Raw genomic sequence first — 23,485 nt, 5'->3', positions numbered from 1 at the left:
TTGAGATCCCGTTATGACTCAACCATTACATAAGACAGACAATTCACATTTGTTCACAACTGTTTTTTTTATCTTGGAATTAAGTAAGTGATCATAACAGCATCAATCAAGACTCATTCCAACTTAACCAACCTTTCCTTTAACCATGAGCAACCCTTTATATGGGCATAAAGTTTCAACTTACTAAACAAGGTCCTCCGCCCTTATAAAGTAGTGAAAAGATAGAAAGGGAACAACAACCAATTGATCCAACCCAATCATATAGAATAATCTAGTGTCCCCAACCAACATGTTTGTATCAAACATCCATACTAACATGTTACAGTTCTTATAGTGCAAAATAAGTTCAATAAGTTTGTCCAACAGTATTAAACATGCACATTCCATATAACCAAGTTTGTCTATAATATCAACATCACCAAGTTCAACAATAATATCAACATGATTTCAACAATTAGCACACATTCCAAGCACGCAGGTATGTACGTACCTTGTGTAAACAAATTGATAGGCCACTTTAACACTTTCAAAAGTCGCCTAAAGAGAATTCTCCGCCTAAAATAACCAGCAAGTAATCCCAATCAATTTCTAATCATTGGCAACCATAATAAAGCATTCTAAATGCATCCTAAACATATTTAGAACTTTCCCCAATATCTAAACTTAGACATTTGATTTCCTAGCATCATTGAAATTCGTTGAAAACTTTTTGCAAACATCGTACTTTAAATTTTCAGCAATATAAATTCATTTAAAAGCTTCACCGAGGTCAATCTATGTTCCTAGTATCTCAAAACGACGAATTCAATAATCCATACTCAACTTACCATGATTAATAATCATAAAAACCTTGAATTTCATACTTTAAACAATCAAAATTAATATTTCAAAGTAATTTGATAATCTGAAAATTAATAACTTTATTATATAATTTGCATAATCTGAAATTTATAATTTAATCACAAAAACCATAACTTTAATTCACGAAAACGTAATTCAAATTAATAAAACCTCATTAAGCCCTAACTTATTTTTAATTAACCAAAACTGAAAATAATTGGTTTATAATATCAACACCCAAATCTGGAAATCATATTCAACAACAAAATTATAAATTTAATCCAAGAACATCATTTAAATTAACAAACTATAATTAAAATAATTAGTTACTTAGGGTTTAAGAAATAACCAAGAAAGAGGAGAGGAAAAGCTGGGCGGTGCACGACGCGGTCAGCGGCGGCCGGCTGGGTTGTTGACGTGGCGGCAGCGGTGGTTGCTGTCGCGGGTGGTGCTGTGCGCAAGTCGAACAAGAGGAGGGGAGTGAGGGAGGATGAACAGCAGTGAATCGAAAGAAAAGAAGGGAACGACGAGGAGATGAAGCGGTGGCTTACCGGCGAGGACAGCGACGCGGTCCGGCGGCCTTGGTGGCTGTTCAAGAAGACAAAGCATTAAGGAGGAGAGGAAACGCAAGGAAGAACGAAAACAGGGGAAAAAAGGACGACGAAGGAGAAGGTCGAAGGATACTTACCGACGGCGAGGAGACCGGCGGCTGGAGCAACGGCGTGAAGGAGGAGAGCAGCGACGAGGAGAGAGAGAGGATGAGTTCTTGAGGGTTTGAAAACTTACGTGAATAGTGAAGGAGGGTTTTGTTTTTCTCTTCCTAGCTTTCACGTGAATTAGAAGAAAGAAGGGGAGGGTTTGAGTTTGGGTTTTAATGTTGGGCTTTTCAAGTGGGCTAGACTTAGGATTTAGCTTTAATGATTCGAGTCCAAAACTGAATAGGATCGTTTTCTAAATTCAATCAATTTTCGTAATTCAAATTCTTTTCAACTTAAAATTCTAAAATCATTTTCGATTTCGTAAATCGTTGAAAATATTAAAATGTAATAAATAAATATACGTTAACTATATATTTATTTCCAAAATTCATAAATTCTTATTTAAATATATTAAATATACGTTAAAATATATAAATGAAATATATAAAATTACGGGGGATTACAATCTACCCCTCTTAAAAGAAGTTTCGTCCCGAAACTTGACACGAAAATTCACATATTTTTCCAAACTTTTCAACTTATTCTTATTGTAGAAGTACTTTGTGCCACTCTTGTGCACTCTTTTGCCAACTAAGAGTTACTTGTAATATTCAAGAACACATTTTCTTATGCGGAGAATCTATTTCCTTTACATCAACATGTATAAGTTGCTAAAAATGAGCATAAAATGCATAAAATACCATAAAAATAGGTAAAAAAAGCGCGAATTTCTATCGCATTCTACCCCCCTTAAAGAAAACGAGTTACGCCCTCGTAACTCATCTCAGGGAATAACTTTGGATATTTCACCTTCAACGAAGTCTGTCCCCAATACAATATTTTTACGAAAATTATTCCCGCAAGTGGGGCTTTTGCACTTCTTTCCATAAAATGCTTCAAAATGTGACATCTTAATGCTCGCATGATAACTATTGTTGCACGAAAATTCAATCAAATCTATATGGTGTTCCCAACTGTCTTTTAAAGTCACTAGTACAGGCTCTCAACGTATCTTCCATGGTTTAGTTAATCCCCTCAGTCTATCCATCAGTCGCAGGGTGAAAGGCAATACTCATTTTCAATGTTGTTCCCAAGGTTCAATTGGAACTTTTTGCAAAAATTTTTGACTTTTATGGTCGGTAAGGATCTCAAACGTTTTCATATAAAGGTAATGTCTTCAAATCTTCACAGCGAATGCAATAACAATTAGCTCTAGGTTATGGGTAGGGTTATTTGTCTCACAAGGTTTCAACTGACGCGACAACAGGTGCGGATGTCAAACTCTCTTTTAAGATCTGGAAAGCTTCTTCACATTTCTCACTCTTGAATTTCGATTCCTTTTTCAACAAGTTGCTCATTGGTTTTTCTTTCTTCCAAAAGTCTTTCACAACCTCCTATAATGGTCATCTAGGCCTAGAAAACTTTAGATACCAGACACGTTCTTGGAATAGGTCACTCACTTACAGCTTGAGTCTTAGCAGGATCTACAGAGACTCCTTCTGGTCAACTTTTCCTTTTTACCAAACCTCCTTATGTCTTTCACGGATGTATAACTTTTGGGCTTAACTCTTAGCTCTTTCACCAATTCATGTATTTCTTTTCATCTTTTCCAGACAACAAATAATTTCTAACGATCCTGGACCACTCAAATCTTCTCTTAAATTTATTCCCTTACGTAACATAGTTCTCAATCAATTTAGCCCTTCACTTTTCCGTCAATGTCACTTATACACATATGACTTCAAGATTTGTATACTTCATTTAATAAAACTAGATTCTTTTTAAGCGTCTCCAAAGTAATCCTCAAGATTTCATTATGCTCTTTTCATTCCTTGAATAAATCAGGATACCATCAGTAACATAATAACGAACTTAATTCGGAATTCGTAGAAAATCTCATTCATCAAATCCATAATTAATGCAGGTGCATTGGTTAACCCAAAAGACGTTACTCTAAGACCCATAATGACAATGACGAATCCTAATGAGGTCTTAGACCCTTATCAGCTATTCCCAATTGGTGGTACTTCAAACGCAAATCAGTCTTCGAGAACACACTCGCCCAATTCAATTGATCCAATATGTCATCTATCCTAGGCAAGGGATACTTGTTATGGATGGTGTTTAGCTCCCTGAAATCGATGCATAATTCCATACTCTTGTTTTTCTCCTTAACAAACAACACAGGAGCTCCCCACGGTGATGCACTAGGCCTAATATATTCCTTGACCAAACAATTCTTACAACTGTGTCCTAATTAGCTCATTTCAGGAGGTGTCATGCTATAAGGTTCCTTAGATATAGGTGTCGTTTCAGGATTTAACTCTATAATGAACTCAAAGGCTCTAGCAGGTGACATACTCGCAATTTCACTCGGAAACACATCAATGAATCCATTCACAAAGGTAACATCCTCGATTTTCACTCTAACTTCTTTACTAACCTCTAACACACTATCGAAAAATAGTTCACACTTCTTGTTCACCAAGTCCTCACTTGCATTACAGAAATAACTAAAGGTTCTTGGACTTCTCAAAACATCTATACGAGGTCAATCTTCCAATATGGTTCCTTAAATTTACTTTCTGAATTTCACAGTACGTCTATCTTAGCGTTGTACAAACTTAGCCAATCCCATCCTAAGGTTTATGAATTCTTGTGCCTTTTGTTTTCTCATAAAAAGAGGATAAAACTTTTTCCTTAAGACGGTAACAAATGAATCCCAATTGAATCTCTCAACAACGCTAAGTCTAACCCCATTTTCTCTCCACCACAAATCAGCTTCATCTTCCAAGTACAGTGCAACTTGACCCACTCTCATGTTCTCAAGACAGTTCACATCCCCAAACAGTTTCTCAAACTCTCTAACCCAGTTCTCTAGAAAGGTAGGATCAGCTTGCTTCTTAAAGTATGATGGCTTAACTTTGGTTAGTCTCTCAAACATGTCCCCAGTAGAATCAGGACGCTCAGTTCTCTCTTCAGCCAGTCTTCCCGCCAAAAGGCGAATAGTAGCAACTAACTCACTATTGCTTGACATTCTAGTGTGCGACCTAAAATTAATTACTCTACGATACATAACTCATATGTCCCCTCTACGAAAGAATTTTAGATTTGATCATAGAGATCGCATCAACAAACACTTATTCAAGAATGTACACCAATAATAGAGCAATCATTGTCACTCATTCAAGAAAATATCCCTATCAAGGACATAAAATTTGAAAACCAATGAATGGAAGTTCAATCACAACAAATAAGTAATAATATTCCCATTCGCGTGCCCAAAATAAACTTTTGATCATTTGGATTATCAATAATCTAACTCTATTCCTCAAAAGAATGTTAATAACAATTTCTAAACCATAATAACGCACTTGTCCTCAAATTAACATAAAGGTTCTACGACACAAACATAAACTATTGTTGTTGAATAACGAAACTCTCAAACTGGAAATGAATACTTTAACTTCTATTGCTAACTCTATAAAGGCTTATTATATCCTTGAAGAGAATAAAGAATAACTCAAACTCTTATTGCTTTAACTTTAAACCGTTGCTGATATGCCACTTATTCTTTAAAACATAAAAGAACTAACTAACTATTACAACTTCAAATGTTTAAGGCATCTTGCCTACCTATTCTTTCCTTGGAAACTTGTGGAGTAAGATCTAGATCTTCAATATTCGTCGAATTCTTCTTCCGAGTATGAGTCTTCTTTCATGTCTTTATCTTGATGAGACTCACTTGCCACCTCACCATCACCTTTAGGTTCCACATCCGACTCACTAGGAATCTCAATGGTAGGCTCATGGGCCACTGGGTTAGGGTTATTTGCCTCAACCACTACATTCTCATTCTCCACGGTTACATCATTTCCCTCTAGATATTTACAACTCTAATAGGTTCTTCTATAACTGCATCCCAAGCATGACTCCATGAGTTTCTACCCTCCTTGAACCCATTTTCTACGACCTCAATAATGGTGGTCAGGATCTCTACGTCATATCTCTACCTACCATCCCTAGTCCCATACTTAATCAACTTTGGTGTTCCATCATCAGAATGCATGTCTTTAAACCTATATTTGAGTTCTAGGTATGGCATTTTGGTTAGGTAAACAATTAATGATAGTGGCTGCTATGATATCCTTTCTCATTAAGATAGGTTGCCCTTGAACTTTAGCATAATATTCACATCCAAACACAATTTTCTTCACGTAAATATCAGGGGTTTCTATATCAAGTTTCTCGAAGGATCCTATGTTGGTATACTTGGAAAGAAACATTTTATTCCTGAAATAAACAATTCAAGGTCTCACTAACGATTTTCCAGCCAAATCATAAACAAAGTTCAATAATGCAATAAGTTTGGTGGAAGCAAACAATTCTTTATGCACATTTAAATGTAACATTAAACAATTAGCATACGCACGTACATAACAATCAATTTCTTATGCTAGCATTGACTAGCTACTAATGCACATATAATTCTATCTTATATGCCCTTCTTATACTACCCATCTCTCATAAACTAAAGCATTGAAATAGTTTAAATAACAAATTAAAAGGACGATAATATAATAAAATTATAACATAGAATAAAAATATAAAATAAATAAAGTAAAATAAATTAAGGAAATGCGTAGCGAATAAATTCGAAAATAAAGTTATTAATTCGAAGAAGATTTATATATATATATTTTTTTTTTTAAATAACGAATTCTAACTCTTGAAACAATTTAAAAAAAAAAATTGAACTTCTAAAAAAAAAATTGTACTCCTTTTTTTGAATAATAATTAATAAGAAAAAGAATAAAAATTTCGAAAGTCAATTTAATTCGAATAAATAATTTGATTTCGAACTTAAATAAGAAATATTATATACTTTCAAACAAGATAAAAGGAGATCTGCCCCCCCAAAAAAAAAGTACCAATTTTTGAACACTATAATACGTAGAATCTCGATTTTTAAGAAATTTATTTTAAATAACTAGATAGTTAGGCGCCTAAAAATTTATTAAAGTAAAACCTTAGCTTCTAGATACCACTTTGTAACACCCCGACAATTCTCTCTTTTCTAAAATAACCTTTTAATATAAAACATAGAGAATTATCAAGGCATTATCGCCCGTGTGAAAACGTAACGGCTTATTCAGAATTTTGCAGCGGAAAACATAAAACTAACTTTAGGTTTATAAATAATCGATTACAGGTTTAGTCTCAAAAATCAACCAACGAAAATAAGGAAATATAAATAGTATGACAAGTTTAAAGTCCATTTAAACAAACCCAAGTCAACTTAGCAAATCAAAACTAAATACAAGCTCTCTATTCCCGATCCCAATGATGCAACATCTTCAAACCTGCAGATGGACAATGCTTATTGATCCTTAGAGACTGCTCACCAAAGATTGGGTCATCACAGGATCAATAAGGCATAGCCATGATCAACATGCACAAGCAAAAGCACGTAATCAGCAAAGCTGAGTACTACATACTAAATCAATAATAATCCTAACATGATTCTATTAAACGAAACACCCTAACATGATACTAATGAACACAAACAAGGGTAGACAAAACATGATAGTTTGACGACCATACTTGACCAGACTAGACTAGGCTAGACTTTTAGCAATAATATTATTTTAGTTGAAATAGACAATGGACCGAGTTGACCATCCAGAAGTCTTCACTAAGGAAGACGAGGTACGGGCGCGACTCCGTAACCTCAGTGACCTGCGATATCGAGGAACGTTTAAATAAAAATAGGACACGGTGATCAATCCGGTCCGAATTAAAGGCCATGGGCTACCACCATGAACCCCAACTCCTGTTTGTCCGTCACTTCAGACGTGCACAGTCTAAAGCTATTGCTATTCAGTTTCACTTTACATGATTTACAAATTGAGATCCCGTTATGACTCAACCATTACATAAGACAGACAATTCACATTTGTTCACAACTGTTTTTTTTATCTTGGAATTAAGTAAGTGATCATAACAGCATCAATCAAGACTCATTCCAACTTAACCAACCTTTCCTTTAACCATGAGCAACCCTTTATATGGGCATAAAGTTTCAACTTACTAAACAAGGTCCTCCGCCCTTATAAAGTAGTGAAAAGATAGAAAGGGAACAACAACCAATTGATCCAACCCAATCATATAGAATAATCTAGTGTCCCCAACCAACATGTTTGTATCAAACATCCATACTAACATGTTACAGTTCTTATAGTGCAAAATAAGTTCAATAAGTTTGTCCAACAGTATTAAACATGCACATTCCATATAACCAAGTTTGTCTATAATATCAACATCACCAAGTTCAACAATAATATCAACATGATTTCAACAATTAGCACACATTCCAAGCACGCAGGTATGTACGTACCTTGTGTAAACAAATTGATAGGCCACTTTAACACTTTCAAAAGTCGCCTAAAGAGAATTCTCCGCCTAAAATAACCAGCAAGTAATCCCAATCAATTTCTAATCATTGGCAACCATAATAAAGCATTCTAAATGCATCCTAAACATATTTAGAACTTTCCCCAATATCTAAACTTAGACATTTGATTTCCTAGCATCATTGAAATTCGTTGAAAACTTTTTGCAAACATCGTACTTTAAATTTTCAGCAATATAAATTCATTTAAAAGCTTCACCGAGGTCAATCTATGTTCCTAGTATCTCAAAACGACGAATTCAATAATCCATACTCAACTTACCATGATTAATAATCATAAAAACCTTGAATTTCATACTTTAAACAATCAAAATTAATATTTCAAAGTAATTTGATAATCTGAAAATTAATAACTTTATTATATAATTTGCATAATCTGAAATTTATAATTTAATCACAAAAACCATAACTTTAATTCACGAAAACGTAATTCAAATTAATAAAACCTCATTAAGCCCTAACTTATTTTTAATTAACCAAAACTGAAAATAATTGGTTTATAATATCAACACCCAAATCTGGAAATCATATTCAACAACAAAATTATAAATTTAATCCAAGAACATCATTTAAATTAACAAACTATAATTAAAATAATTAGTTACTTAGGGTTTAAGAAATAACCAAGAAAGAGGAGAGGAAAAGCTGGGCGGTGCACGACGCGGTCAGCGGCGGCCGGCTGGGTTGTTGACGTGGCGGCAGCGGTGGTTGCTGTCGCGGGTGGTGCTGTGCGCAAGTCGAACAAGAGGAGGGGAGTGAGGGAGGATGAACAGCAGTGAATCGAAAGAAAAGAAGGGAACGACGAGGAGATGAAGCGGTGGCTTACCGGCGAGGACAGCGACGCGGTCCGGCGGCCTTGGTGGCTGTTCAAGAAGACAAAGCATTAAGGAGGAGAGGAAACGCAAGGAAGAACGAAAACAGGGGAAAAAAGGACGACGAAGGAGAAGGTCGAAGGATACTTACCGACGGCGAGGAGACCGGCGGCTGGAGCAACGGCGTGAAGGAGGAGAGCAGCGACGAGGAGAGAGAGAGGATGAGTTCTTGAGGGTTTGAAAACTTACGTGAATAGTGAAGGAGGGTTTTGTTTTTCTCTTCCTAGCTTTCACGTGAATTAGAAGAAAGAAGGGGAGGGTTTGAGTTTGGGTTTTAATGTTGGGCTTTTCAAGTGGGCTAGACTTAGGATTTAGCTTTAATGATTCGAGTCCAAAACTGAATAGGATCGTTTTCTAAATTCAATCAATTTTCGTAATTCAAATTCTTTTCAACTTAAAATTCTAAAATCATTTTCGATTTCGTAAATCGTTGAAAATATTAAAATGTAATAAATAAATATACGTTAACTATATATTTATTTCCAAAATTCATAAATTCTTATTTAAATATATTAAATATACGTTAAAATATATAAATGAAATATATAAAATTACGGGGGATTACAATTTAAAACCTCGTGGGTATTTGGAAAAACTTGATTGTATTCAGTGCATTTTGTTAAACCTTACAGGACCTAGAGACATTTCATAATAAAATGATAATTGTATAGTTTATACATCAATAAATACGTTTTGAAAAATTCAAATCCTAACACTTATATAAAGCCTTGAACATCTATTACTATTCACCCAATAATGCACTTATTATTCTGCCCTCACTTGGTACCTTAATTTTTCTTGTTTTATTCTTATCAATAGTGTGAGAGAATTATACCTTCAATCGTCTTGCTACCACGTGTCACCTTTATTCATTTTGCTGGAAACCCAATAACTCATTCCACCGAATTTCTCCCCATTCCAACCTCGGTTGAGACATTGATTGTCCCATCTCCATCCCTTTTCTCCGTTTCAAATTTACCAACAACTCCCTTGGTGGACACCATATGCCACGAGTGGGTATTTGCTCCTTCAGCGTCATGCATGCACTCATTGTTAGTATCTTTGGAAAAATAGTCAATAACGGAGACTGGACTTTCCTCTCCTGCGATTGTTGTTTCTCCAACTGGTTCGATCGATTTCTCTTGCCCTTAAAGTTCCTAAGCCCTCATTGAACCCAATCTTGCCTCGTCTTTCTTTGATAGGTTTTCTGCTGGACATGCAATTTGCTTCCCATTTCCAATTTTTCAAGAAGTACTCCTTTTGTACTGATTTATCTTCGAATTTTCTTTCTGATGTAATAAGCGTTGTGCAAACTTTTATATAAGGCGGTCTAACACAAAAGACCACATTGATGTCATATAAGTTAAGCAATGAAATCAATTAGTTAAACACTTGAACTAATTAGTTAAGGATTGAAACCAATTAGTTAAACAATAAAAATAATTAGTTAATCACTAGAACTAATTAGTTAACCAATAGAACCAATTAGTTAAACAGTCAAATTGGTCTTTCCGATAAGGCGATCTTACACAAAAGTTACCGTACGCATTGCCTCGTATTTCTTTTATTATTCACCAAAGTTCAAGGTCCGTAATCAGATGGACTTCCCACCTCGACCTCACCAACTTTTTCAATGTGGCCCATTACTTCTGAAGTTTGATTATCAAACCCAACTTTGCTCGTACAATCTTTATCCACACTACTGGCCCAAGACTCATCGTGTACAACCTCTTTACAAGCTTGCTTCTCGTGACCTATTCTTCCGGACGTACAACACAACAAACTTATGCTTTCATAAACTATAGATTGCCAATACCCCCTAGGCCCCTACCCATACCTTGGTTATTAAAGGCTTGGTTAAATATATTTTAACACGCTACTTTAGCGTATCTTGCTCGGGTTAACTTATCTGTAGCATAATCAACCCTAATTGATTAGCAATTTCAAACAACACATCCTCATCATAATATTCAACTGGAAGTTCTTCAATTCGAACCCAAACTAATGTAGTATAGCTATTACCCGAAGGTCTGAAATTTGGTTTTCACATAGTTAACATCAAGTAATGATCTACAATAAGCCAAAGACCCCCAAAACAACGCTCTTTCATAATCATCAGTTTGAACAAAGCGAAATAAATAAATATTGTTGCAATGGGCCGAGGATCAGGGAATTAGGGACATTATGGCCCTTACGGACTCTTCCAATTTGATTACAAACTTGAAAGGGAAAAACGGGAACACAACTGACATCCACTGGATTCTACAAGGAATTAGGGAGATAGCTTTAAGGTTTAACACGTGTACTCTTGAAAACAAACAGGAATAACGTTGGAGATGCGCACAACATCGCAAACAAATGCAAGAAAGAAGGTCTCATGTTTAGTAATAGAATAAGTGTTTTTTGCCAGTGTCAAAATAAAAATAAAAAAAAATAAATCAATCAATCACCTCTAACGATCCTTTAATTTTCCACATCGCTCCTACTCTAGCTTCCAAGAAACTTGATTTAGTATTAATTCCCATACATTAACCCATTAACGTTCACTTTCAGAGCGATCTCAGCCTTAGTGTGATCTTGTCAAACTGAACAACTAATTCTCCCTTAGGAATTATTTCTTCCCTTTCCTCCCATTCCATTGAAGTTAAGATAATTTTCTTTGCTTCCGAAAACCACTATGAAGATGATGGCGCCGCTTCCCTAAAACTTGTACTCCATCTGTCCCAGATTAGTTGTTACACTTTTTTTTTCGTCCGTCCCAGATTAGTTGTTACATTTCTAAATTAGAAAATACTCCTCAATTATTATATTGTCTCTCTTCCCACTAAATTTTATTTTGACGGAGGTAGTATATGCCTTTGGTTGTCCTGTTATATGTGAATCTTTATTGTTATTTATTTATTTTTGGGTTAAAAGGAGTTCAACAATTAATGTGTTCTTTTTCCCTCGTGACTATATCCGGCGGCCGAGGAGCGAAGCTTCGCTCCCCTCCTCCAAGTTACAAGAACAAGTAGAATTCAAATAGGATTTGTGTCTGGATGTCTCTTTTTTCCCTCAAAATATCGTACGGAATAGCCGAAAGATTCACTATATTAAGCAATCTGGTGTACATTTATATTCTTTAGAAACTAAAATTAAAGAATTCAATGTCGTGCGCTATCATTAGCCAAGTCACTAATATTGGTTAACTCGTAAGTATATTCTCGTGCAAAAATTCTTTTATTTATAGAAATTGGTTGCTCAAATCACTACCACAAGTGGCCTTGATACGGTAATGCCTTATGTAAACAAGGGACCAAAACGATAAGCGCCATATTTCCTTGTATGTACTCCAATTCCGTTTGGATACAAATGAGCCGTTGTCATTGTCCTAAGCATATCAAATTCTTGGTAAAATATTTGATTAACAAAGTCGTTTACAATTAGGCATATCAAATTTGTTCATGCAGTTTCCTTAATTGCAACAGTAACTTATACGTTTATTAAGAGTAAGAGAGTCCTGTATCATTAACATTTGCATTTTTTTAACAGTCATTGAAACCGCGACTTTTAACTTTTATCCATTAACTTACCAATATTGTCCAATTTACAGGTTTCTAAGAAACTATTTAAACATTTCATTTTTTTTAACAAAAATAATAGAAAATTAATTTTGAAAATATATTATTAAAAAAGCAAGAAAAATGGAACTCAGTCCCTTAGATGTTCAATGAATTGCGATCATATCCGCTAATCATTACAGGTCTGTGTACTGTAATTGACTCATCATCGTTTCATTTTCTTGCCAATTCAAAAAACAAAGTAAACTAAATCTGAAATTTAGCTGCTTTCGATTATCTTCGTCGCCATTAAAAATGCAAGGAAGAAAATAAAAGAAAACAACACGAATTAATGTAGCTTCAAGGGAACGAGTCAATAGGAATATATATTCTCCATATCAACCAACAAATGAAGCTCTATTTTCCATGGAATCTGATTTGTTTTTCAATTGTATAAAAAGAGAGATTTTCAAAAACAGAAAGAATTAATTTTCTGGAACTAAACAAAATCATGAGAAAACATAAGAAAGAATAGCAGAAACCCTAGATCGGGAGGCCTGAGAAATACGGCGGATGATTGATTTTTTTTCCTTAATCCAACTAACATTTAAAGCAGGAATACCGAGTTAAAAACTACCGTGATTTCGTCGTATAACCAGTCTCATCCACAACTATGTCTCCAAATCACCTAAACCGATACTCCGATTTCAGAAATTCACCAAAATTAAACAAACATTAAGAACACACAAAATGTGGTTAAAATTTTCATTAAAAAACATAACATTACAAACTATAAAATTTAGTTCTCAGGAATTTCAACCTCATCATCAGCAATCTCTTGCTGCAAATCCTTAGGATCCTTGCCATCAACAGTACAACCAACAGATACACAAGTACCCAGAATCTCCTTCACAGTGCCCTTCAATTCCTTCGCCATAGATCTCGGCTTCATAATCTTAGCAATCTCGATGACGTCCTCAATGGAGATGTTACCAGTGTGCTTGATATTCTTCACCTTCTTGCGGTCGCGCTCCGGCTCTTTCAATGCCTTGATAACCAGAGCAGCGGCGGAAGGAACAACGCTGACTTTAGCCTGACGGTTTTGAACGGTAAGCTTGACGGTGACACGGAGACCCTTCCAGTCCTTGGCGGTTTCCTTGGCGATGTCTTCTCCTATCTTCTTGGGGGAGAGACCGAGTGGACCGATCTTGGGAGCGAGTGAGGAGGCGGCGCCGACTTCGCCACCGGTCACTCGGACGTAGACTTCGACAACTTGGGAGGGGTCGAGCTTTGGCGGCATCTTTGTGTGGTGGATTCGACGGAGGAGAGAGAGAAAATGAGAGAGAGGGCAAAAATAAGGGAGAGAAGAGGCGACTGAGGGAGGGGGTATGGAATGATATAAAACTAGGGTTTTACAGAGGTTGAACGAAGGCCCCTCTGTATTTTTTGGGCTTTATTGTTTGTAACCATTTAGCCAACCCTTGGAAGAATGCTAAACCTGTGTTACATATATTAACTAAGAACTGGATGGGTTTCTCCTTCTCAATGACAGACTTTTTTAAAACCCTGGACTATCTTAGACGTAACCAGGTAGCTTTGCGAAAGTTCATTACCTTATGCTGGACAATTTGGAAGGAAAGGAATGTCATGGTTTTCTCAAACACCAAAGTATCCCCTTGTCGCTACTACTACCGAGCCCTTAACACCTTCAAAGAACGGGAGCTCAGGCTCCGGATAGATGATCAACAATTTAAAGGTTTCCCTTCTTCCCCTTCCTCTCCTCCTACCACCTCGCAACCCATCCTTGTGAGGTGGTTTCCGCCCCCGCCGGGCGCCTTCAAACTCAATTTCGACGGTTCACGTAAAGCTTCGTCAGCAGCTGGCGGCATCATCATCAGAGACAGCACAGGGAAAGCAATCATTGCAAAATCCTTCAATTTTGGTGATTCTCAAGTCTACATGGCAGAAGTCCTTGCACTGCACAAGGGCATTCAAGAGGCGATCAACCTTGGCATTAAAGATATTTACATTGAGGGTGACAATTTACTGGTTATCAACTCCTTGTCTGGTACCTAGAAGCCCCCTTGGAAACTCCAGAACATTATTCAAGATAGTAAGTTGCTACTTCAACACTTCAGCTTTACGCATATCAAGCATATTTTCCGAGAAGCAAATAGAGCAGCAGATTGGATAGCTAATGTTGGTCATCTTATCATTGATCCCATGTGTATCACCCCGAACTCCAGCCCCAATTTAGATAATATTGTCCAAACTGATTGCTTAGGTTTCACCCTTGTGCGAAGGGGAACCTAAGTACTTTTTCCTTACCTTAAAAAAAAAAATGACTCAAATACAAATACTTCATATACGGAGTACAATTACTTTTATTACGGAGTACCTACGTACAAAGTACTGTAGAAGATTTCACTAAAAAATACGTAAATGATTTACTTTGTATATTGGAACTTTTTAACTATGTCTTGGCCTAGTGGAAAGGATTTCACCTTCCAACCAAAAAGTTAGGGGATTCAATCCCACTAGGGACACTTAGGGAGAGGAATCCCCTTTCCACCCCCGCTCTCAAAGAGTCTAGCCTAAAATGGTCGACTGTTAACACTCTTGTACTCCACACACACAAAAAAGTTGGAATTCCCCCTGAAATTGTAGTCTAATTTTGGCTCGGCTCAATTTTGGTATTTTTTTCAATTTTTTTGAATGAGTTGTTTTTGAAGTTCTGGATTATTAATTGTATTACATATAACATGCACCCAAGTGTCTATTGCTTTTATGTTTCTGGGTGTTCTACATTTCATTCTATGCAAGTTAATCGTTGATGTTTTTGAAGTCCTGGGTTATTAATTTGTATTACATATAACATGCACCCGAGTGTTTATTGCTTGGATTCTTCATTCTTTTAATCACCATATTCAGCAACCGTGTGTAGCTTATCAAGTTCTCATTATGCCTCGGATAAATGTATTATTTACATCCTTTACAAACTAAAATTAAAGAATCCAATGTCGTGCTATACTGCTATGTACCATTAGCTAAGTCATTAATAGTGGTTAACTCGTGAGCTAGGTCACCTCCGCGCCACCAATTCAATAGACACTCACTACAATCATAGGAAGTAAACTTTACTACAGAAAATCGCCAACTTGAAGGCATTATGTCTTTCGGTCATTCTGTCTAATTCCGCATTCTTGACAGGTTTCCCTCCCCCCTTTTCCCCTACTTCTAAGATGTAACAGTATTTATGACTGTTATGAGTGATAACCAAAGCAGCTTAATTAGTAAAGCATCAATGGAGATACACCTTTTATACAAAACTTCATATCATATGCAAGTATTTATATGACTTTGTATTTGTCACAAAATTATCCATCATTTTGATGCATACCGGTAGGACTCTCGCGCTCCTGGTGGTCTTTTGTCTGCATGGTCTCCATAGTCCCATGTTATGTTGAAATTGCCCTGGTATATCTTTACCATGGTACTGATGACTCTGCACCAGGATGTTAGGGCTGACACTGTTCTTCGTCAAAGGGGTTATGCTCAGCTGGTTCCATTTTTGAGGTCATGCTGTCACACTTACATATTGGAGGACGCTGTTCTGCATCGATGGGGTTATGCTCAGGTGGTTCCATTTTTGAGGTGATGCTGTCTCGTTTGTATATTGGAGGTCTCTAGAGGTGTTCTCGTACTGCTAATCTTGAAATGTATGTGGTGGATAGCGGCCAGTATGTGCTCCGCCATTTTGCACATGTGATATATTTCCGGAGTAACCATTCTGCTGAACATCAGCTGGAACATCCCATCTAGGGAGATTCGGGTTCCACATGTGAGAGGGCATGTCCCTTGCAGGAGCTGGAGGAACCATTGACGTCGAACTTGGCATGTCTCTGTAAGTTCTGTGACTGTCCTGATATTGTTGCTGTTGCAAAGACTGTGAAGGATGACCGTTTGAGGAACCGACACTTTGAGCATGACGCGGAATATCCCTGAATGGGTAATTGTTCTGTTGAACATTTGATGGCATGCTTCCTCCATAGAAGTTTGTGTTCGGCATGTCGCCAGCTGGAGCTGAAGGTGAGATATTGTCGTTCATGTAACTGTTCGAAGTTTGGGGTTGGGATGACCGACTTTGGTATTCTCCTTCAACACATAACCCCTTCAATGCCACTAGATACGGATTTTTACTTGCAAGATTTGAAGGTTCTGGGCTTGGGGGTTGTGGAGGGTGACTTTGGTATCTAGTGGCAGTCTTCTGACTCTGGCTCTGAACATTTGCTGGATCATACGAGTTCGATGCGGACGACCTTGGAGGTGTTTGGTTCAGCATGTGAGATGGATGACGGGCTTGATTTGTAGATCCTTCTGGAGGTGCCCAGCTATGGCTTTGGCCGCCCCAGCCGTGTGAGTTTCGATTCATTGAACCAGAATGCTGAAGTGGAGGAGGTGGGGTCGTGGGCATAGAATGGTTATGCACGAGGGAAGGTTGAAGAGCCTGGTTCTGAGGGTAGATTGAAGGAGTTTGATGGTTCTGAGAATAGGTTGGAGGAGCTTGCTGATTCTGAAAATAGGTCGGAGGAGCTTGCTGATTCTGAGCATAGGTTGGAGGAGCTTGATGATTCTGAGCATAGGTTGAAGGAGCTTGATGATTCTGAGCATAAGTAAGAGGAGCTTTATTCTGGGCATAGGTTGGAGGAGCCTGATTCTGAGAATATGCTAGAGGAGCCTGATTCTGAGAATAGGTTGGAGGGGCCTGGTTTTGTGAATAGGTTGGCGGAGCTTGATTCTGAACTTGGCTTTGCCAGCGGGGAGGCATCTGCAATTGAGATGAACGTGCAGCTTCATTTAAAGAATCAACAGAAGATATCTGGTTCTGCTGGTGATTACCAGGACCTGATAAAGATGAAGGCTGAGAAGTCTGGTTATGCCTGTTTGATGTCTGTGTCTGTAGGGCCTGATTTTGAGGATTAGGCTCAGATATCCAGTTTTGATTCGAATTGTCACGTGCAGATACAGATGTGGGTGATCTTGATCGCGAGTTTGGATCCCTTGGCCTTCTCGAACTTCTGTTTTTATTTCTCTGGGATTCAGCATGGTTTCGAACCCATATCTCATGATATTTTGGGTCATATGGAACTGGCTGCCCATTGATGAAAGGCTCTCCTGTAATTTAAGCAAATTAAACGAGAAAGGAACAGATATATATGAAGTCAGACAATAAATTCGAAATTAAACCAAAACTTCTACATCTCTAGAGCAATCTCCTCTGCTTCCCCTTAATTGTCTTTTAATTTGGTCTCTTTGGTTTTGTCCAGAACAGGCACAACGGGGTTAGGGAAAGTTATTGCAATGCTTACTCGTGTACAGTTTTCAAAACAAGTGGAATCACAAGTATGTTTAGCAAGGCATTTAACTAGGCACCCGGGAAATTAAAAACTGAGAGTGTCCACAGGAAGCATGTACAAATTACAAATAGGAAACAAAGCCCTTCCAAGGAGAAACTGATACATGGTCCGGGACCAAATAACCGTCCAAGGTCCCAGCACTTCCAGCCTCTAGGCAAAGAGTGAGTAACAACACAAAATGCAATTGCGACCACAATGGATACACACGGAGTATGAGTTAAGTTTCCAAGGGAAATATATGTAGTTACATACTCAAAACAACAACCAAAGGGGCATAACGACAGAAACAAAGAAAACCAGAAATACGATACTATCGTGATATAATAGAAGACAACAATCAGAGCACAATACAATAATCCAGTGACAAAGGTGCAACAAGTAAAAACATCATACTCGTATGACAAATTCAAACAACATACTCTTATGACATAAAACTCAACAATGAATTTTTTTGATCTTACCAGCATAGGTTTTGTTCTTAACATCCATGTAAGAATCTGGGAGAACCCATTTAACATTTGGCAGCTCTGATCCAAATAAAAATAGAAAAATGATTAGCATCTAGCAGTTTCCTAAACATAAATGATGTAGAGCATCATCACAATCGAACACCAGTAAATTGAGAATGATTATTATTTTTAGGAAAGATAACTTTTACTTAACATCCCAAATTAAAACTACCGGATAGAAAATGATAATGATAATGATATAAGCTGGTTTCTGGTAATTATGCAATCTAATAACCAAAATTCAGCAAGTTATTACAATTCCAAACATAAAGTACTAATTATTTAACATGATATAACATTAGTATAAAAGAAAATTTTCCAATAAAAAGATAATGCATTTACAAAATTAATACTTTGTTGAATTTATAATTTGGCATACCTTTGAGCTTATAACTGAGCTCCTCTGAAATTAAAGCACTAAAAGCAAAGTAATGGCGTGTAGAAACGGCATAAATCTTCATTCTGGCTTCTTCTTCACTGCACCAATCCAGAAATCATTCAAAGATCAAAACCCTAAATTTAACGCAATAATCAAAGAAGACAGATAAAAGGAGATACCTTCCAATAATCTGAGCTAGGGTTTTGATATAACCATCAATGATATCATCGCGAGTGAGCTGCGGATCAGGATTTTCTACAACAACAAGCCAATGCTCGAAATCGCAACCTTCCAGCATAATCGTCTCTTTAGGCGGTCCATTGTTTCTAGAAGATGACTCAGATAATCGAGTAGCGAAGCTTCGAACGCCTCCATTGAAGCTGCCTCTGAAGTTAAAGTCATGTTTCAATTGAGACAAATTGAAAGATGACAGGGATTTCCGAAGAGCTGAGGTTGAAGAAAATGAAGATGATCGAAAATGAAGAGAAGGTGAATAGGGGCGATAAATTGAGTAAATATAATTGAAATTGGATTGAAATGGTTGACGAAGAGAGAAAATAAGTCGTCTGTGAGCGTAAATCGCCATTGTTGCTTCTTCCTTCTCCCTCTAGTCCTCTACTTCTCACGTTCTCTCCCTCTCGTCACCCGGCTAAAACCCTGCATAAACCTGGAGGTTGAGGAAGAACTGAAGAAGGAATCGATGGTTTACGGGTTTGGGATTGGTCATTTTTATTTGGGAGTTCATGAGTAGTATTGGGCTGATTTGAGGAAAGAACATAAAAGGCCCAATCCAATAAAATCTAATTCCCATTGTACATTCGGAAATTGATTTATTTGACATTTAACACCCTTAAAAAAAACCAACTTTTGTAATTTAACACATTACTTAATTCTATTGTATTTAAATATTTTAAAAATAAAAAATTAAATAAGGTGTTAAATTTTAAAATTATTTTTTAAAAGCTGTTAAATGACAAAAAAAATCTTTCGGAAATACATACAAGACATCAATGTTGTTTTTTTCACGAGAAAGCTCGCTTGATTATATTTCAACTAAACCCAACTTATCCACAAGGACAAGGGGAACGACACCAATATTTTTAATTACAATATTAATAAAATTTATAAAAATAATTTTGAAAATGTAAGCCAATAACAATTAAAATAGATAACTAAGGGTGACCACAACAAGGTACCTTGGTGAAATTTCCGGCACCAGAACCTGTTGTAACAAGTTCCTGAAAATCGGAACCGCACGAATGTTTTAAATACATATTAATAAAATTTTATAAAAATAATATTTTGAAAATATATAAGCTAATAAAAATTATAATATATAAGTGGGGATGAACACAACACGGTACCAGAACCTATTTGTAACAAGTTCTTGAAAATCGAAACCGCATGAATGTTTTAATAAAATCGGAATTTTCATGAAATATCCCCAATGCTTAACTTAATTCACCAAATACCTCCTTATTTTCAATAATTCACCATATACCCTTGAGGTTTCTAAAAAAATCACAATTTGCCTGTTTTCTCTAACGTCGTCAAATTTTCTGTTAGTTTACACCATCTTGTTTCTCCCTCCTTGATTCACACCTCAAGCACCATAAAACCAGATCCTTCGCCCCGTTATTATTGTGTTCATCATATCCCATAGACCTCCACGGCTCCAAAGCTCCACCTTCTTCAAATTTTAATGGAGCAATTAAACAAGTAATTTCAACAAATTAAAATATAAAATCAATTAAAACCCGTATTTCATGATTTCACAATTTTAAAGTTACAACCCACCAAATCACTCGTTCTCCATATTCTCTCTCCACTTGCAATCAAACTTCCTCAATTGAAACGGCCTTAACCACTGATATCATAACATTGCTCGAACTTCATCAATTGAAACATCAAACTCCGTCTTCTCCTCCACAGTAAGAGCCGCATCGGCGGGAGTGCTGTAGCATTCGAATCCAAAGCTAAGGTTGATAAATGAAAATGGGTATTCGTTGAATCGTCAATTTTGTGTGTTAAATGAGTTTCCACCAACATTAAATATGATTAAAGATGTTGATGGGCGCTGATGATTGGTTGACGGTGGAGAATTGATCATGATGGACGATGAGATGATGAAGATATGCTAAGGAGGGAGCAAAAGCTCCATTGGTAGCAGCGAAGAAGACAAAAGGGAAGGACGGTCTGGTTGTGTGGGTTTTGGATGGGTTTGGTTTTAACGTCTTCTTTTCTTTCCTTTTTTATGTGGATTTTGGAGGGAGGTTTTGAAGCTATTGAGTTTTCCAGCAAATCGTTTATCGAATTTGAAGCTAAGGTTGATTATTCAATATGGGTTTACCAATTTATTTGTTTTCGTGATTTTTTCATATTTTATGCTAATTAAATTTTGATTTCATGCTTACTTGTTCTTTTTTTTCTTTTTCTTTTGGGACAACTTAATTGAATTAGATCGTTAGAGATTATTGGGTTTGTTCTTTAGAGTATAAAATGTCATTATAGAGAAGTAGGAGTGAAACTATGAAGAAGGTGGAGAGCGAAGATGAAGAATGAGGGACGAAGAAGATGCAACTCCTATATTCTAACGATGACTTAACGGCAAGGGTAAGTCGTGAATTTTTTTAAAACCTCATGGGGTATATGGTGAATTATTGAAAATATGAGGATATTTGGTGAATTAAGTTAAAGCTCGGGGTATTCATGAAAAATTTGTGATAAACTTCATGAAAATAAATATTTTGAAAAATATATAAGCTAATAACAATTAAAATATATAAGTGAGTGAACACAACTGGGTACCCTGCTGAAATTTTAAGAACTGGAACCAAAACATATTGCAACAGGTTCATGGAAATTAAAACTGAAACCGAAACTTGTTGCAACAAGTTCCAAAAAATGAGAACCGAACACGATATGTTGCAACAAGTTCCAGTTCATGTTACATTTTAAAGTTTAAATAAATTATTGTCACTTTATTAAATTAAATCTAATTTTTGGTTTGGGTTTTGATTGTTTTGTAGTTTGGGCTTGAACTGTTTTATATTTTGGGCTCATGTAACGTATTTATTAGGTTTCGGTTCCATAATTTGGGTACTCGATTTTAGAATTGGTGTTTACAGGTACCCGTTCCAAAATACTGAAAAACGAATCATAACTTGTTGCAACATGTTCCCAATTTGACTCTATATTTTGTATAAATAAAATAATATTAATATAATAATTATGTGTTTCAGTGTTTCACATTAAATAATTGTCCGTAAAAATTTATAGGGGTCCAACATCTGTATTTTAGCACAGGGCCTCCAAATTGCCTTATACGGCCATGCTTGGTAGCCTTTTTTTAAAAAAATTTATCTTATATGAAATTAACTAAGTTCATGAAATGCCCCTGAGGTTTGCAATAATGCACCAAATACAGCTAAGTGGAAATAAAGTGAATAAAAGTAGTATGAAAATTTGAAATCGATGTGATGCAGCTAGCGCATCAAATTAGACGATAAGTGATAAGTGATAAGTTGATAAGCATTACAAAGTAGGTCCTTCTTTCCTATATGGGTATGCAACGAACTAACAGTAGAGCATGGAATGTGGAGGTCGACTATGAACTATTAATCTATTATTATTGATTAAACTTTGGCACCATTATAATAGCTTCTTAGTCCCCGTACAAGATGCATTGAATTGGACTTCCAGTAGGGAGTACTCTGTAATTGGCTGCAGTGATGAATTCGCATACGTTAATGGCAGGAAATTAAGTTACGAATTGAATGGTCCAATTAAGTATCGATGTACGAAGTGGAGTGGAGTATGTATTATGATTTATGAGTCACATGCCTTATCACATAAGATGGTCAAGATAAGACTTGCTTGCGTGTCATCACTTCCAACGTGTTGATCAATTGTTGTTGTTAATAATCTGCATATCAACAAATTATTGGTGCGATGGATCATTTGTAATCCGAACTACGAGGCAAGGAAAGTACTACTCCCTCCGTCCCTTAATACTCACACCATTTTGACTGGACACGTTTGCCAATGCACAACTTTGACCACCAATATCTTCAACTACATATTACAAAAACTTATAAAAATATTAATATTTTGAAAATATATATTAAGATGAACCCAACAATATATTATATACTAACATTTGTTTTCATATACTAGAAATAAAATAGGGTCAAAGTGAATTATGTGAATAGTGCAAAAAGTCAAAACGGTGCGAGTATTAAGGGACAGAGGAAGTACGTACCAATGGTGTTTTAAACTTGAGTGTATGCATATGGTAGGTTTTAGATTCTCCTACATTTATTAATCATATTATCTTCGTGGCTCATACACAAAAAAAAAAAAAAAAAAAGTTGAAGCAATGACAGTGGAAGAGGCGAAAGTGTGTGACAAGTTCGGAGTGAATGGTGAAGGTAATCCACATTTTTTCATCATGGTTAATGTGCGGTGGATTTGTTCAGGCACTCCTGTGGGACCCATCTTTTTACCAAATTACCAAATTACCCATCAAGAGATATGGGCTCAAACCAGAACTTAGGGGCCTATATCTCAACCTCCTACAGGTCCAAGATTTCATACCCCTACACTTGCCCATATTTACTAATAATGCCATCCTGCATTACTATAAATATGTCTCACCTAATCATTACTCAGGTATGCAGTTATTCTCACACTGACTCTCTCACTACTTTCTCTCTCTACGAGAACTGACTTGAGCGTCGGAGGGAGTTTTCTCGGGAAC

At 36.4% G+C, this 23,485-nt stretch overlaps 3 protein-coding genes, 2 long non-coding RNA genes and 1 other non-coding gene across 6 annotated transcripts; 1 reads left to right on the top strand and 5 right to left on the bottom strand.

Annotated features, from left to right (window-relative positions):
• Window positions 1-513: 513 nt before the first annotated feature.
• On the bottom strand, window positions 514-2,148 carry LOC130466213 (uncharacterized). The gene is made up of 4 exons (XR_008926223.1): window positions 1,529-2,148; window positions 1,392-1,428; window positions 1,190-1,291; window positions 514-555 (listed from the first exon to the last, which is right to left on the bottom strand). It is a non-coding gene; the product is annotated as an uncharacterized lncRNA (long non-coding RNA).
• A 5,810-nt stretch (window positions 2,149-7,958) lies between these two features.
• LOC130466212 (uncharacterized) lies at window positions 7,959-9,340 on the bottom strand. Its single transcript, XR_008926222.1, has 4 exons — window positions 8,974-9,340; window positions 8,837-8,873; window positions 8,635-8,736; window positions 7,959-8,000 (listed from the first exon to the last, which is right to left on the bottom strand). It is a non-coding gene; the product is annotated as an uncharacterized lncRNA (long non-coding RNA).
• Window positions 9,341-12,566: 3,226 nt separating this feature from the next.
• Window positions 12,567-12,658, bottom strand: LOC130466446 (small nucleolar RNA SNORD25). The gene has a single exon (XR_008926673.1). It is a non-coding gene; the product is annotated as a small nucleolar RNA SNORD25 (small nucleolar RNA).
• A 498-nt stretch (window positions 12,659-13,156) lies between these two features.
• Window positions 13,157-13,886, bottom strand: LOC110794524 (60S ribosomal protein L12-1). The gene has a single exon (XM_021999500.2). The coding sequence runs from the start codon at window positions 13,719-13,721 to the stop codon at window positions 13,221-13,223; it is 501 nt and encodes a 166-aa protein (XP_021855192.1). The 5' UTR covers window positions 13,722-13,886; the 3' UTR covers window positions 13,157-13,220.
• Window positions 13,887-13,948: 62 nt separating this feature from the next.
• Window positions 13,949-16,079, top strand: LOC130465671 (uncharacterized). Its single transcript, XM_056834529.1, has 2 exons — window positions 13,949-14,470; window positions 15,936-16,079. Exons 1-2 carry the CDS (start codon window positions 13,949-13,951, stop codon window positions 16,077-16,079), a joined length of 666 nt encoding a protein of 221 aa, XP_056690507.1.
• LOC110794523 (multiple organellar RNA editing factor 8, chloroplastic/mitochondrial-like) lies at window positions 15,543-19,815 on the bottom strand. The gene is made up of 4 exons (XM_021999499.2): window positions 18,906-19,815; window positions 18,727-18,824; window positions 18,300-18,365; window positions 15,543-17,596 (listed from the first exon to the last, which is right to left on the bottom strand). The coding sequence occupies exons 1-4, from the start codon at window positions 19,310-19,312 to the stop codon at window positions 16,128-16,130; spliced, it is 2,040 nt and encodes a 679-aa protein (XP_021855191.1). The 5' UTR covers window positions 19,313-19,815; the 3' UTR covers window positions 15,543-16,127.
• Window positions 19,816-23,485: the final 3,670 nt, after the last annotated feature.

The sequence above is a fragment of the Spinacia oleracea genome, chromosome 1 (genome assembly GCF_020520425.1).
Source record: "Spinacia oleracea cultivar Varoflay chromosome 1, BTI_SOV_V1, whole genome shotgun sequence".
NCBI classification, from domain to species: Eukaryota; Viridiplantae; Streptophyta; class Magnoliopsida; order Caryophyllales; family Amaranthaceae; genus Spinacia; species Spinacia oleracea.
Note: the sequence above shows the minus strand (reverse complement) of the source record. Positions and strands in the feature narration are given on the sequence as shown.

Bases quoted from the DNA above. Each gene is read 5' to 3' on its own strand.
- LOC110794524 (XM_021999500.2), bottom strand. From the start codon at position 13,721: ATGCCGCCAAAGCTCGACCCCTCCCAAGTTGTCGAAGTCTACGTCCGA.
- LOC110794523 (XM_021999499.2), bottom strand. From the start codon at position 19,312: ATGGCGATTTACGCTCACAGACGACTTATTTTCTCTCTTCGTCAACCA. The intron at 18,825-18,905 runs GTATCTCCTTTT...GGATTGGTGCAG, and splicing joins CTAGCTCAGATTATTGGAAG to TGAAGAAGAAGCCAGAATGA. The intron at 17,597-18,299 runs GTAAGATCAAAA...CTTAAATTACAG, and splicing joins TAAGAACAAAACCTATGCTG to GAGAGCCTTTCATCAATGGG.
- LOC130465671 (XM_056834529.1), top strand. From the start codon at position 13,949: ATGGGTTTCTCCTTCTCAATGACAGACTTTTTTAAAACCCTGGACTAT. The intron at 14,471-15,935 runs GTTATCAACTCC...ACTCTGCACCAG, and splicing joins TTGAGGGTGACAATTTACTG to GATGTTAGGGCTGACACTGT.